The sequence below is a fragment of the Nanorana parkeri genome, unplaced genomic scaffold (genome assembly GCF_000935625.1).
Source record: "Nanorana parkeri isolate BGI_ZX_2015 unplaced genomic scaffold, ASM93562v1 scaffold13, whole genome shotgun sequence".
In the NCBI taxonomy this organism is placed as follows: Eukaryota; Metazoa; Chordata; class Amphibia; order Anura; family Dicroglossidae; genus Nanorana; species Nanorana parkeri.
The window spans coordinates 407,636-420,407 of NW_017306281.1; the positions used below are offsets into that span (position 1 = coordinate 407,636).

The 12,772-nt window shown below is 41.2% G+C and overlaps 1 protein-coding gene across 3 annotated transcripts in view; it reads right to left on the bottom strand.

Annotated features, from left to right (window-relative positions):
• The window catches only part of ANAPC5 (anaphase promoting complex subunit 5), a 47,518-nt gene that overhangs the window by 2,896 nt on the left and 31,850 nt on the right, over positions 1–12,772 (bottom strand). For 2 of the 3 annotated variants that reach the window (XM_018557543.1, XM_018557534.1), the window contains 8 exons: positions 11,953–12,045; positions 10,062–10,243; positions 8,747–8,882; positions 8,024–8,098; positions 6,583–6,704; positions 5,161–5,268; positions 3,783–3,930; positions 1,103–1,265 (listed from right to left, as the gene is read on the bottom strand). In XM_018557543.1, coding sequence (XP_018413045.1) covers positions 1,103–1,265; positions 3,783–3,930; positions 5,161–5,268; positions 6,583–6,704; positions 8,024–8,098; positions 8,747–8,882; positions 10,062–10,243; positions 11,953–12,045 — 1,027 coding nt within the window. The remainder of the gene's footprint in view (positions 1–1,102; positions 1,266–3,782; positions 3,931–5,160; positions 5,269–6,582; positions 6,705–8,023; positions 8,099–8,746; positions 8,883–10,061; positions 10,244–11,952; positions 12,046–12,772) is intronic. The other variant, XM_018557552.1, reaches the window with a different exon arrangement.

The window sequence follows — 12,772 nt, forward strand, 5'->3', positions numbered from 1 at the left end:
AACACACACACACACACACACACACACACACACACACACACACACACACACACACAGGAGGATCGGTGTGATCTGCATCTCTGGCTAATGCAGACCATACTAATCGCTCCTTACAGTGAGCAGCGGCACCATGAAGGAGTGATTTAGTATGGTCTGCATCAGCGAGAGATGCAGATCATTCTGATCCTCCACGGGATGATTTTCATTTAATATACTGCTGGTTCGGCAATATATTAAATAGGATCTGGGCACCTGCAAGGTTTAAAGATGGCCATCTTTAAAAACTTAATGTGACATAGAGACCCGTGCAGAGCACCCCGGGTGAGAACCTGGAGTGTGCGGGCCCCGGCAAACAGTACCTAGGCTCGCGTGCCACCAGAGGGGCCTCTGCGTACCCTCTGTGCCATAGGTTCACCATCATTGCCCTAGACCAAAACAAGCGCTTAACCATTGCACTTCTTTAAAGCAGAACTCGAGGCAGATATAAAAAGACACAAACTAATGCAGCTCTGTGACCATTTATATTTCAGTAAATGCATGTTCAAATGCAAGCAGGGTAAGTACTTAGTATCTGTCTCTTGAAGTCCCTGAACAGTCTGTCCAGCAGAGCTGTATTCAGTGGGTGTGGGGCGGTGAGGAAACCTGTAAATGAAACAAACTGCAGCAGAGAGAGATCGGTCCCCTGCCTTGGTAGACACAGCTCTGCTGCGTGGCAGAGCTATGTAAATCTCAGTACTGTATGGGCAGAAATACAAATCCTATGTTAGGCAAAACAGCTATTTATATACGCATTTCAATTGTGTGTTTTGCATGGAGTTTAGCTTTACATAAAATAGGATTGAACCATAAACCCTATTAGTTTATGTATTTTATTCAAAACCAATACACATAAATGTATATTATTTAAAAAACAAAATATGGTCAAGAAATATAAATCTCACATATTGCCTTTGCTTTCCATTTACAGATCTCTAAAGAAGTGGAATGCAAAAATGAGTGCATGCAAGGGTACATAACTGGGTTGCTTTTGTTGCTGGAGAGCAGATGAGTTTACAAGATGCATACACAGAAATTCTTATGACAAGAGTTTAAGAATGATTACCTTCTGTTTTCTTCTGAGGACTGTATGAGGCTGCTGATGCTATTTGACACTTGGCAACAAGGAACATAGCCCTTCCCTTATCTAGTACTGCTCCATGAGCCAGAATGGGCTCTATTGCCATGTGTAGAATATTCAGGGCTTGCTCCGGGATTCCAAGCATTAGCTTAAAAAAGATCAAACGTATTATGTTTATTACCAACGTTATAGTGTCAAATCCTTTCAAATAAGGGAAGATCTTTTAACAATAAGATCACAGGGATGATGTTGGACACATTTTGTAGTCAATTCCTTTTTCACACTGTGCATAACCTTAACCCCTTCATGACCAGTGATGTACAGTGTATGTCACTTGCATCGGGCCCGTTTAAACAGACTCCCGGCTGTTTTTGCCGCCAGGACTCTGTTTACATTTGTAAAGCGATTCTGGTGGCTTCCATTCACCAATCTCCTCCCCGTACCATGGAACCAGAAGTGATGCAGATACATCACTTCTGGTCCCATAGCTGTCATTGTTGGGCTCCTGAAGCCCAGAAATAAGCTATTGTTGTATAAATATTTTTATTGAGGAAGTACAGAAATACATTCCATCCAGAAGGAATAAGTACCAAAAGTTTCACGTGGTAAAACATCACGTTACATCAATATAACGGCATATTGGTGAGCTATAGTGAGTCAGCTTTAGAAGAGCCAATGAAATGTATCAGTACAAATTTAAACAGAATATGAAAACTAAAGAAACCAACCCCCGCCCCCATAAGCCATTGTGAAATCAGAAAGCACCAAAATAACATGTGCGTAGTGGGTGGGCTAGTCTGCTTGGGACCTGAAGCGGGGTCGCCAGCTACCTGCTGCTGCTTCAGGACGCCAGCGAGGCCTCACGAATAAGGTAAGTAGAGCTGTAGACTATACGCCGTGCCATCACTCCATATCACCTGTGGCAGGCTCTAAAAGACACCAGAGGAACCTAGGAGGTAGGTGGAAGAAAGGAGAAAGGATAAGAGAAAAGGACAAAGAAAAAAAAAAGGGGCTGCAAAGGGAATTGAGGGGGGCCACGTCACCCCGACCAGGTGAGTCCTGATCAAAGGGCCAATAAGTCGCAATCCAGTCCCGTTGGCTGTACATAGTCCAGCCAGGGTGACCATGTTTTCTGAAAGGAGGCGTACGAGTCGTGTAGGATAGCCGTAAGCTTCTCGTGAACCATAATACCCATGACCTGTTGCCTGACCTCCGAAACAAGCAACGTTGGCTGCTTCCAAGCTCTGGCAATTGTCTGTCTTGTTGCCAAGAAGATAAAGTTAGCTTATTTCCTTTCCCTCCTCAAAAGGTGAGTAACTGGCAGCAATAAGCTATTGAAGTGCAATAGGCACTTCAATAGCTTATTTCAGGTGTAAAGGTGATACCACGGGTCTTTTGGAACCCCAGTATCACCTTAAAGAGAACCTGTCACTGCCAATATGCTATCACATGGGGGGCTTGTAGGACCCCCTATGTGATAGCAATTAAAGCAAAAAAAAACAAAAAACCCCAAAACAGGTCTATGGACTTTTTGGGGTACTGAATTTTGTTGCAGTTTCACGGACGCACACAATTTTTAACCTGGTCATGTTGGGTATCTATTTACGCATTGCAACCTCATCTTTTATATTTAATTTTTTTTAAATGGGTATTGTTTTGGGGGCATTTGAGTGCATTTTTAAATTTTGGGGTTTGATAAGGAGGTGCGCTAATATCGTGCAACATAAAAATTTGCCAGCATTTTGTTTCTATAGGGTCTTGGCTTTCAGAAAATATATACTATTTGGGGATTTTTAAGTTATTTTCAGGCCTAAAATGTGGATTATAACATGTAAACAAAAAATGAAAAAAGGCCTCAGTCATGAAGGGGTTAAGGTTATACTGTGCATAACCTTAAGTGGGATTATGCACAATACGTGAAACTCCCATAGCTTACTTGAATGAGAAATAAGATTTTTGATGCTTATCTCTCTCCCCTACTTTACAACCAAATAACTAGGGGTACACCGACAGATAAACGGACAATTACATACAGTTTGGCTGAAAGGGAACCAGACTGGGCTTCTGTGAAAGTTCTTGTTCTGGAGATGTTCATGTTCTTGGATAAGGAAAGTCATACATAACCCAATCTAAGCATTTTAGGGACAAGTGGGGTCTATAGTGATTAATTAGGGGTAGGGAAGAACCCCTTTTAACCTGTCAGAAGGTTTTGTCAAAAGATGAGGTATTCCAGGATGGAAACATTCTGTGTGAGGTGCGGATCCTTCTCTTCTGTATGGAACACAATAGGTTGATGGTTGTGCAGATAGCTCACCACTCATCATTTTCATCAGGATCTGTCTGTGCACAGCCTAAAAGCTGTTACTTCACATTCTGATTGTACAATCTCCTTTAGATCTACCATCAAATACGTAGTGCAAAGGATTGCCTGGCTGGATAGATTGAATTGATTGTTTAGGTATGCCTATATATTGCAAGGTTTTGGAAAAGCTAAAAAGGATTGTACAACCTATTTGTATAGTGTATGGCTAGCTTAAAGCATTAAGTGTATGCAAGATCTACTCAGAAATAAACTAAAAAGGTATGTATGTAAGGGGCCTAAAACATACATACAGCCCACTCTGCTTAGGTTTATATGGAAACACAGTAAATTTGTCTTCCTTACCTGTGAGAAAGCCAAATTGAGCACTGTCTCAGATGCTAAATACTGGAGTCGGTACTCCCTGGAGAGAGCGAGAGCTTGTAGCAGCACAGGAAGTGCCACCGGGTGACTGAAGGATCTCCAGTACAGCTCTGCTAGGGACAGAAGGACCCTGGAAACCAACACAACTTCATCATCAATTCTGCATGAATACATTTACCATGACTGCCTTAGAAAACTGCATAATTATTATAAGTTAAACAAAATGGCTCACATATTTCAAGAGTACCTGTCAGGCTCTGGAATAACAGCTGTATGTAATAGGGAAACTGTAGACCATAAGACTAGCAATCTGCAGCAGCAGAGTATGAGGCATTGAGGTTGGTTTGCACAAGCAATATGTAGGTCTCTGTACACTATCTTATTCATAATTTCGGTATACCTATAAAGCAATGTAATAAGGAAGTGAAACGATCAATGATGTGTAAACTGTAGTCCACAGTTAAAGAGTTAGATTGTTGCCTTTCCATAATAAAATTGTAGACTGCACCTTTTATCAGGTATCATGGCCAAAAATCCACTCTCACAGAAGAACACACAACAATATCCACAAAGCAAAAGAGAACAAAAAAAACCCGCAACAAATAGTAACATTCTGTTTACTCCAACTTATAGTCGAACTGCCAAGTGTTCCTGTTTTCATCCCGACATTTTAAGCCACTTGCTAGCCCACTAGCTAGACACATACAGACACCAGTATCTACTTCTTCACAATGGCCAGAAGACTAGTACGTGAAAATGGCCAGTGTCCCATGTGACTCAAACACAGACACCAGACATTGTGGGGCCCATGTATTTACTAATTTATAAAAGGTTTGAGAATAATAAAAGTGGTTTTCTATGTGCAACAAAAAATATATATGTGCGTGTGTCAATAGGTCTAGGACAGGGGTGGGCAACTCCAGCCCTCCCGTTGTTGTGGAACTACAAGTCCCATGAAGCATTGCAAGACTGACCGTTACAGGCATGACTCCAAGAGGCAAAGGCATGTTGGGATTTGTAGTTAAAGCACAGCTGGAGGGCCAGAGTTGCCCACCCATGGTCTAGAATAATAATACAGTTGAAATAGACAAAAGGTCCACAGATAATAAGTAGGACTACAACAAATACTCTTTAAAAAAAGACTTGTCAGATGGAGATACAAGAGGAAGTGATACAGAACAGTTAAAAATCCAATTTAATATATGAAAAATGGTCATATCCTTCTTAAATTACACTAGGAGCTTTAAAAATGAGCAGAATTGGAAATTGTGAAGCACAGAATGACATCTGACAAGAAAAGTGTGCTAAAAGGCACTCATCATGAAAAAAAACTGACAGTGACTCACCAACTCCCACTTACCGTATAACCATCTCTATGTTCTTTACTTTCTGGCAGTGAGTTAAAAGCACCTGGAGAATTTTATGAGCTTCTGCTGTTTGGTGTTGTGCTTTCAGAACAATGGCTTTCCTGTAAAAAAAACACAATGTTCACACAGAAATGTTTCTTACACACAGGATACATTATGTGCCTGGGGCTCACCACTACTAGATAACTCAAACAGGATATATTGACAAAAAGGTAAAGTGGCCATTTGAAGACATGATATAGGACACCCCACAGTCATATGCATTATATTTCATTTACAATATGGCTCACAGGAAGCCTTGTAAGTAGAAAACGCTTTTAAGAAGCAAAAGCATAAATGGAATAGACAGAGCTATTAATTGTATTACACAGAACTACACAGAGTTAATATAATGGAAAGGGATATTTTTGTTTTCTTTAGAGCTAAAACCAGGATAGGATGGTAGAGCTGACCCAGGTTAAAAGCAGTACAGGGTAAACAAGCTGACCCAGGTTAAAAGCAGTACAGGGTAGACAAGCTGACCCAGGTTAAAAGCAGTACAGGGTAGACAAGCTGACCCAGGTTAAAAGCAGTACAGGGTAGACAAGCTGACCCAGGTTAAAAGCAGTACAGGGTAGACAGGCTGACCCAGGTTATAAGCAGTACAGGGTAGACAAGCTGACCCAGGTTAAAAGCAGTACAGGGTAAACAAGCTGACCCAGGTTAAAAGCAGTACAGTGTAGACAAGCTGACCCAGGTTAAAAGCAGTACAGGGTAGACAAGCTGACCCAGGTTAAAAGCAGTACAGGGTAGACAAGCTGACCCAGGTTAAAAGCAGTACAGGATAGACAAGCTTCCCCAAGTTAAAACCAGGTTAGGTTAGACAAGCTGACCCAAGATAAAACCAGGCTAGGATAGGATAGGATAGACAAGCTTCCCCAAGTTAAAACCAGGATAGGATAGACAAGCTGCCCCAAGTTAAAACCAGAATAGAATAGACAAGCTGACTCAAGATAAAACCAGGATAGGATAGGATAGACAAGCTTCCCCAAGTTAAAACCAGGATAGGATAGACAAGCTGCCCCAAGTTAAAACCAGGTTAGGTTAGACAAGCTGACCCAAGTTAAAACCAGAATAGGATAGACAAGCTTCCCCAAGTTAAAACCAGGATAGGATAGGATAGGATAGGATAGGATAGACAAGCAGACCCAAGTTAAAACCAGAATAGAATAGACAAGTTGCCCCAAGTTAAAACCAGGATAGGATAGACAAGCTGACCCAAGTTAAAACCAAGATAGGATAGGATAGACAAGCTGACCGAAGTTAAAACCAGGTTAGGTTAGACAAGCTGACCCAAGATAAAACCAGGATAGGATAGGATAGACAAGCTGACCCAAGTTAAAACCAAGATAGGATAGACAAGCTGCCTTACAAACCTGTACAATCCCTCCACACTGTCAAGAGCAGTAATTCCCGTGACAAGCGATTCAGTCAGGTGATATTTCCCATCATTCATTGCTCGGTTAAACTGGATTTTCTGATCAAACAACATCCAAAGCTGGAAGAGATCAAGTTAACACAAAAGAGTGGGTAATGCAATTATATTGGGCTTAATAATTGAGTGACAGCAATGGAAAGCCTTCATCAAAAACATGCAGTTAATCTCTAATGCTACTATATTTCTTGAGACTCTTGCATTAAACTTCTGAAAGAGTGGTCAATGTTTCTTCCTTCGCGGTCAAGCGTCTCCTTTTCATTTTCTAATCTACCCTAGTAATGAAAAAGCTGATTGGCTGCTGTGAAAACACTTCAGACATTTTATATTTCAGGTTCATTACCTTAACATAGTAAACAATAACAATTGGTGAGAAAAAAATAAAAACAAAGATAATGGTTGTATGGATAAAAAGAGCAGAGGTGTCAAGCAACAACAAATGTGGACCATAGAGATAATATTTGTGTATTATTACACAAGATATGATCTGTAGGTACAATATATTACTTTTTACTTTAATAGCCACAGTGAAGGGTTAAAACTAGGGATGCACCAAAATTTCGGCCGAAACATATCGACCAAAAATGGCACTTTTGTGGCCGAAATTGCAGCGCATCCCTGGTTTCTCTCCTCCTCGCTGGGCACTGCTCTGCGCCCCCTCAGCACAGCGTCCAGCAGGGAGGAGAGAACGCTCACAGAAGGCCAAGCTGTGCGGGGGAGGAGAGTGGTGTGAGCGGCTGGTGTGTCACACCGCCCAGCCTCCTGTGACAGATCAGGAGAGTGATGGTGCGGGGGCGAAGACAGCTGTCACAGAAGGCCGTGCGGGGGAGGAGTCAGTTGAGACTGAGCTCTCCAACCCGGGTGTCATTTGGGTGTCATTCTGTTCTGAAAATTTCATTTTGGCACACCTCTAGGTAAAACCTGTAAGAATATATTTTTTTGCTTCCCGTGCTCCATTGGGAAGATTTCTCTTCCTTGCCTTCCACAGAGACACACAAGAACGCGAGAGGAAATCTCTCTCAAAGAAACAAAAACCAAGGGAAAATTACCCTCAACTGAACATTTGTGCGCCCATTGGAAAATTTACCCTCACCGCTGCTCTGGTGACGACTCTAAAATTTTGTTTTTTCCATCACTCTCTGTACCAAAGACAATGGTCACCAGTACCGAGAGAGAGCGAACCTACCTAGCAGGAACATAGACAGCAATAAGAACTTGCCAGGGAAACTATACATCCACACGCCATCCAAAAATAAAAACATTCTGCATGTAAATAGACTCTAAATGTTGCACACATTATTTTATATTGGTTTCTTGATGTTTCCCAACAATCAGCTAATAGCAATGGGCAACCTAAAAACAAACTATTAAAATGTGCTTACCTTTGCATGCTGGCAGCCAGGTGGAAATCTCTCCTTTAAATGTTTCAAGATCTCATTTGCAGCAGAAAAACAGCCCTGTAAATATAAATGATTATACATAAAGTGTGTGTAAACCCCAACAATGAGCTTCTCTTATTTGTTCCCTTTTGGTCTGGTAAATATACAGTTAAAAGTGTTTTATAGCTCTTCTATAGTAAGTGCAAAAAATACTTGTTGATCCTGCCAGAAATTTAGTGAGTGAATTTCTGCAATCAAATATTACTGTGCTTCCAAACCCAATTACCTCTAAAACTAAGGCTCATACTGGTGCCTAAATGCTCATTACTTAAATGTCAACGAAGAGCTCATTATTGGGATGACAGATATGATACAGACAGGAAGTGTGTTACTCGCCAGATCACCAGGTGAATATAAAAAGAAAAGTAATGCAGCTACCACATTTAAAGGACTGGTAAGCTGACATATAATACATTTCTGTTTTTGGGTTGCGATACATTTTAAGAGTACAAAGATGTAGGATTGATTTTTCTTCATCAATCTAGTAGGACACAGGAATGCTTTTGGCCGTGAATGGGCGTGCGCACAAGAGCAGCCACTACGCTCTATTAAAAACTGTAGTAATGAAGGCATATACAGCACTGCACACTATGCAATTGTATATAAACAAAGAGGAGAGAAACCTTGTCTTGTACATTAGCAATAAGATTCAAGTATGAAACTCACCTGCTCAGCATGAAGTTCTGCAAGATGACACAGAACTACAGCGAATGGCTCAGTATTGTTCTGCTGGACAGTCACATTAACAGCATCCAGGCTGTTCATAGTAAGGAGCATCTGTGCCTGCTGCAATGCCATGGTGCTGCAACAAAAAGGCACAATATCACCTTCAAGGCTTAATTGAAACTGTATGGAGAAATATTGAGGCTACCAATCCCAATATTTCATTCTGAAAATGCTTTTCCTGACTGTCTTTTTTATCCACAAATTCTCTACTTTGAGTCACAGACCTAGATTAAGTATGCAGATCATGTGGTCTGACTAGCGCAGTGGCTCAGTGGCTAGCACTTCTGCCTTGCAGCACTGGGGTCCTCGGTCTGAGCCCTGGTCAGGACACTATATGTTTTCGTCCTGTACTTATGTGGGTTTCCTCCAAGTATTCTGGCTTCCTCCCACAATCCAAAAAATGAGCTGGAAGGTTAACTGGCTCCTGTCTAAATTGGTTCCTATTATGATATTCTACTAAGCATGCCAAAGATGGCTGCTTCATCATCTGCCCTAACAAAAGATACAGCGTTTGAGCTCTCTTGGAGAATGAATATAATGTACTTTCTCCATGCTTATTCCAGGTCAAAAAGTACTGAAGCTAGCAGATTTAGAAGGACATTAGCAATGACAGCTTTCATAATTAAGACTGACAATTAAATCCATTTCACAGGACAGATATATAGACCAGTTTGAAAGGGTAAAATCCCACAATACTGAAAGTATAATACAAACTTTTAAATAAATAAATGCATAAATGACCCTATTGCACAATAAAAAAATGCCACTTTAGGTGTATTTATGAGCCCCGGTGTGTGTCCTGGCTACCTCAGGGGTGCTTTAAAATTTTCACACAGCATCATGCCTTTCCATGGTGCAGGCAGCCCAGCCTCCAGCACCATGGAAAAAGAATTGCACTAATCCAGGGAGAGAGGGATTAGTGTAATATTTCTGCAAACTTTTAAAGGATGCCGACACTGAAAAAATGTTGAGAATAAGAGCTCTAGCATATCCATCCATGTGACTCTGGTACTGCAAGCCCCACCTTCAACTTAGGCTATGTATACAACTAACCAAATCTGATCAAGTTCCAACCCATTTACATCCCAGCCAAATTTTAGGACACAGCAGTCATAAGGTGGCACTGCATGTAGATTCAGTTGACACAGCTTGATTTTTCATACGGTGTGTCTGATATAAGAAAACTGCTAATCAGTTCAGCCTTGCTTACTAGCTCACATACAAGTATGAGAAAAATGCTACAGGGCAGTCATACCTCTGACCATACAGTCTCCATATTGCAGTCTTCTGAGCAAGGCTGATGTCAATCAGATCAGATAGACTGTGCTTCCAGTGCAGGAGGTCAGAATCTTTCAAGGCATCCATCAATTTATCCGCAGTCTTGCCTGCAATAGCTCTTTGCTGAACTAAAGACTGTATGCCAAGAGAGGCCAGATACTAGCAAAGACAGATAATTATTTATAGGAGTATACACCGGTTCAGAGAAGAGTATACACAAACACAGGAGATATTTAAACAGTTCAGAGTCATCAAGAAAACTGGATCTGAAAAGGTACATGCATGTCATAAAAATATGATTTTGCTTCCTTACCCGAGATTCAGGGCTTTCAATATCAAGAGCACAGCTTCACCACATTCACTAAGCGAAGTGAATTTTCACTTTGCAAATAAAATGTTCATTTAGTTTACTGAATGAGATAAAGCTTTGCTGATTTCAAATCATATGCAAGCAAAAATCCTGTTTTGTAATTTGCACGTGTTTAGGTATTCTTTGAAGAGTGAGCTTTCACTTAGATTCATCTACCAAGCACCAAGATAAAATTACAAAACAGGATTTGTGCTTGCACGTGAATGAATGGAATTAGCTCAGCTTTATCTCACTTGCAAAGCCAAGTGAAAATTCACCTTGCAAAGATGACATGTTCTACTTTGTAAACCAGGGGTAGGCATCCTAGGCACTCCAGTTGTGGTAAAACTAGAAATGTCATCATTCTTCTGTCTCTGGGAGTGCTTGTGGCTGTCAACGTCTTCCAATACCTCATCGGACATGCAGTTTAGACAACAGCTGGAGTACCAAGGTCACCTACCCCCTGCTGTAAACCAACCACTTACTACAGATCTCGTCTTCGGTGAAATGGTGGCAAGCAATGTAGAAGCAGGAGAGAGATGTAAATACAGAGCAGTAAAACTGCAGAAACTGCATCTCTAGAGATCTCATATCTTGTGACCTCAGCCAGCCAACTGGCTGCAATCAGCCACTGTCAGCAATCATTTCAAAAGGGAGCTCAGCTAAAAACTTCAGAAGATCTAATATATATCTGGATATAATGGGGGGAATTTATCAAAACTGGAGCAGACAAAATCTAGAGCATCTATGCATGGCAACCAATCAGCTTCTCTCTTCAGTTTGTTCAGTTAAGATTTGAAAATGAAAGAGAGAAGCCCGATTGGTTGCCATGCATAGATGCTCTAGATTTTGTCTGCTCCAGTTTTGATACATTCCCTTTTGATGTGTTTTAAAGTGAAATTTCAGTCAAAACTTTGTTTAAAAAGAAAAAACAAATCTCTATCAGGTTCGTATTGTGGTTAGTTGCCCCTTTGAAATAATTTCCCTTTTATTTCATTGTGGTCACAAGGACAGGAAGTGAGCTGAACCATTCCAACCAGCACACAAGCGGCAACAGAAACATTTTTGGTAAGTGGAGAAAGGTTAGATCCACTGTCGGTATTTTATTGTTGTCCGTGTTCCCCTTAGGGCCCATTCAAGGAAATGTGCAGTGGTACTGTGTGTGCTTTGCTTAAAGCAGCCAATTAAGTTAGCATAAAAGGTGCCATGGCACCACAAATCAGTTAAAAATCACAGGAATCACTTTCTTTCACCACACTACAATGCATAGATGGTTTACATTGGTGCGTTGTGGTGTGCTACAACCCAAGTACGTTATTATGCATTGGCAAAAAGAATGGCTCTGCAATGCACTGTGCTTTGTTGTACCGCATGTTACTGCAACTCACTAGTGTGATAGTGGTATAACTAGAGTATGTTTCCCTTTTAAACCTAGGAGACTAGTGCTGGTGGTAAAGGTTTATCCACGCCAATATGCTTTACAAATACTCACATATACCAACAATATTAAGTGACTTACCGGCAGTCCAAAATGAACGGCTTTCTTTATAGAGTGCTCCAACAAGACACTGCCGTCTTCCCCTTTTCTGTTCTTCAGGATGTACAGCCAAATCTGAAAACAACACATTGAACCATGAAACACTCACAGGAGGCATAATACAGTCTAACTTACTTAGTAAAACTAGTTGAGCATTACCATGTTTGTTTTGTGCTGCATGTGGTGAAAAACACAATTCAACTTGACTGCTAACAGTTGTAAAAAATATAGTATTTATGAAAATTTGAAAGAGAAACATGTAAAAATAGGATTTTGGTACTCACCGTAAAATCCTTTTCTCTCCGTTCATTGAAGGACACAGGAAACAGATCGGAGATCATGTACTGTAGGGTAATATCGCCACCTGCAGGAGAAGGACGCTAGGCACAAAAAAACTAAAGACCAATTACAGCCTAGGGGCGGCCCCTGCCGGTGGCCAAACCCCCCACCTACTGAGAAGTCTCCAGTTTAGTAACAAGCAGTAAAGGAGTACACACCCACATAGAGGGGCGGGCCCTGTGTCCTTCAATGAACGGAGAGAAAAGGATTTTACGGTGAGTACCAAAATCCTATTTTCTCTCCCGTTCATTGAAGGACACAGGGAACAGATCGGAGATCATGTACTGTAGGGACGTCACAGAGCAGTACCAAAAAAGAGGGGTGGGCCAACAGAAACAACAAACCCAACTAAACAAAAAAATTCCCTCAAACGGCCGCCTGCAACACTTTGCGCCCCAAACCAGCATCCGCAGATGCCAAAACATCCCCCTTATAAAACTTGGCAAAGGTGTGAACAGAAGAC